This window comes from Chrysochloris asiatica, unplaced genomic scaffold, assembly GCF_000296735.1.
Source record: "Chrysochloris asiatica unplaced genomic scaffold, ChrAsi1.0 scaffold00157, whole genome shotgun sequence".
Classification (NCBI taxonomy): Eukaryota; Metazoa; Chordata; class Mammalia; order Afrosoricida; family Chrysochloridae; genus Chrysochloris; species Chrysochloris asiatica.
Genome location: NW_006408675.1, coordinates 7,864,886 through 7,867,654, shown reverse-complemented (window position 1 = coordinate 7,867,654; position 2,769 = coordinate 7,864,886). Strand labels below are relative to the sequence as shown.

The window sequence follows — 2,769 nt, the reverse complement described above, 5'->3', positions numbered from 1 at the left end:
CCAGAGAGATGGATTGGCAAAATGGCAGCATCAGTGGGCTCAAGCATGGCAACGATAGTAAGGTTGGCCTAGGATCAGGCAGTGTTTTGTTCTGCTGTGCATAGGGTCACTATGAGTCGGTAGCAACTTGATGGCACCTAACAACAGTAATCTTGGGGTTTGGAGTTTTATTTTTTACTCTATGTCCATATAATGTTACACTAATAAGCCAATTCATTACTCCATTGGTGGTGGTGGTGATTATGTGCCATGGAGTCAGTTCCGACTCATATCAACCCTGAATGGGATTTCCACAGCTGTAAATCTTTACAGCTAATCTTTACAGCAGAAAGCCTAATCTTTCTCCCAACCTTGAGGTTAGCAGCCCGATTCGTAACCACTATGCTAATTATGGCATTAAATATGTTTAATATAAATTCAGTCCAATTCTTCCTCATTTTTTTCTTTGAGTTTACTGAGCTCATTTTTATTTGCTTGATTTTCTAGATAAATATTAGTTAGAAACATTCTGTTACAGTCCAAAGACAAATCTTAGTTTTAGAGTTGTGTAAACCTAAATCTCATACATTAAGGAGTCCTGGTAGTGTGGTGAGTTATGTGTTGGACTGCTAACTACAAGGTCAGCAGCTCAAATCTGCCAGCTGCTTTGTGGGAAAAAGATGAGGCTTTCTTTTCCTGTTAAAATTTACAGCCTCTTTAACCCTGTACATCAGAAATAACTCAACAGCATATAACCACCAAATCTTGTATGCTGATATTTTCATAAAATTCCCTAATATTTCTTAAAGGAAATCTTACTGAACTTTCAGTGGCCAGTGAGGAATTAAAAATTACAAAGGTCTTTTTGCCATAAAATTATTATTTTATATTCAAAGTGGTGCTTGTAAATTTGTTTTCCTTGTAGACTATTTTTGTTCCTAGGTTTTATAAAGTTCATAGTAAAGTCACTTGGAGATTTTAAAGAGCATTATAGTATTACTATGCCTTAAGGTTTACAATATATTTTATTTTTCCAGTTTTTCTATAATGAGACTGTATTGCACATCAATTTGCGAGAGAGGTTTGGTTGTACATAATTGTAGATGCTGCATATATAGAGAGCACACAAGAAGACTTAGTCCTAGAATCTTCTCAGACAGCCCAAAACCTCATAGGACCAAGTTCGTAGGTTAGAAAGCGAAGGACCCTAGACTGGGGGACATCTATGTCAGTTGTCACAACATAGTTCATGAAGACAACATTCTGCATCCTACTTTGCTAAGCATCTGGGGTTTTTAAATCATGTGAGCAGCCAAGATACAATTTTTGGTCTACTCCCATTCAGAGCAGAGGAGAGTGATGAAAACCAAAGACTCAAAGGAGCAATTAGTCCAAAGCAGTAATTGGGACCACATGAACCATAGTCTACACAATACTGAGACCAGAAGGACTAGATGATACCCAGCTTTCATTACTGACTTTGGTAACAGAAGTCACAACAGAGTGTTCCTGACCACAGGAGAAAAAAGTAGAACAAAAAAGACCAGATTCACTAGTCTGACAGACTGGAGGAACGCTTTCGACTGTGGCCCTAATACACAGTTCTGTGTGTGTCTGAAACTGAAGCCATTTCTGGAGATTACCTTTAGATAAATAATTGACAGGTCCATAAAATACACAGTACAACCCAAAGAAGACCATGTTCCTTAAAACAAACAATTTCATGAGGTCAAAGGACAACTTTACCCAAAAACAGAAATGATAAGGTAGCTGGTGGTGGTGATGTGTCATGGAGTCGGTTCTGGGAGCAGAAAGCCTCATCTTTCTCCCACGTAACAACTGATAGTTTTGAACTGCTGACCTTGAGGTTCGCAGCCTGATTTGTAACCACTACGCTATCAGAGCTCCTTGATAAGGCAGGAAGAGGTAGAAATTTTTCACAAAAGGAAACAGAACCCAGAGCAGAATTGGAGAGTGCTGACACAGTGCAGGAAACGCAGCTGATGTCATGTACAAACTATCAAATGGGAAACTGATTTACTCATTAACTTTCACCTAAAGCACAATAAAAAAATTTACTAAATACATATTTGCACTAAACTTCATTATTCCGTAGATTATAAATAAAAGCAAAGTTGTTCTCTTATTTTTTATATATAAGCAAATTCTCTTCTTTTTGTTCTTATAAGCATTATTAGTAAATCATTGATGTGTCACAATGTTAATAATTATTTAAATTATCAAGATATCAATTTATGTTTTTTACTTGTATAAAGTTGATGGATATTGATGGGATATTAGTTGAAATCAATATTAATATTGTTTTTGTTTTGTTTTGTTTTTTCCTCTTTTACTTTTTTGACACACAGTGATGCGGTTGACCAAGCCTACTTTATTCACTAATATTCCAGTAACGTGTGAGGAGAAAGACTTACCTGGTATGACATGTACTTTAACCTATTTGCACCTAGGGAAAAACTGAAGCCTCAGTTGTCTACTTGGGAAGAGTAGCTTAGCCTTGCCAATCTCATGCTAACCTTTTGCTAAATTACATGTTACCTATTTTAGTACCATGTTAGTAGTGGTTGGTCATATGATTAGCATCCAATTATAAGTGAAGATACTCTTCATATGCTTTGACAATGAGAAACTTTTAAGTAAAAGTACATTCATATTCATAATGGTATTAAATTTTTATTTATCCTGAAATATTCTGTCTGTATATAAACATTCCCTTTATTTAGAATTATGGAGCTTTTTCTGATAAGTATTTTTATTTCTGTTATTTTT

The 2,769-nt window shown here is 35.7% G+C and overlaps 1 protein-coding gene across 3 annotated transcripts in view; it reads left to right on the top strand.

Annotated features, from left to right (window-relative positions):
• TRAPPC13 (trafficking protein particle complex 13) overlaps positions 1-2,769 on the top strand; it is a 61,577-nt gene that overhangs the window by 21,057 nt on the left and 37,751 nt on the right. For 2 of the 3 annotated variants that reach the window (XM_006870985.1, XM_006870986.1), the window contains exon 2: positions 2,349-2,417. In XM_006870985.1, the coding sequence (XP_006871047.1) occupies positions 2,349-2,417 (69 nt within the window). Of the gene's footprint in view, positions 1-2,348; positions 2,418-2,769 lie in introns of those variants that run through there. The other variant, XM_006870987.1, reaches the window with a different exon arrangement.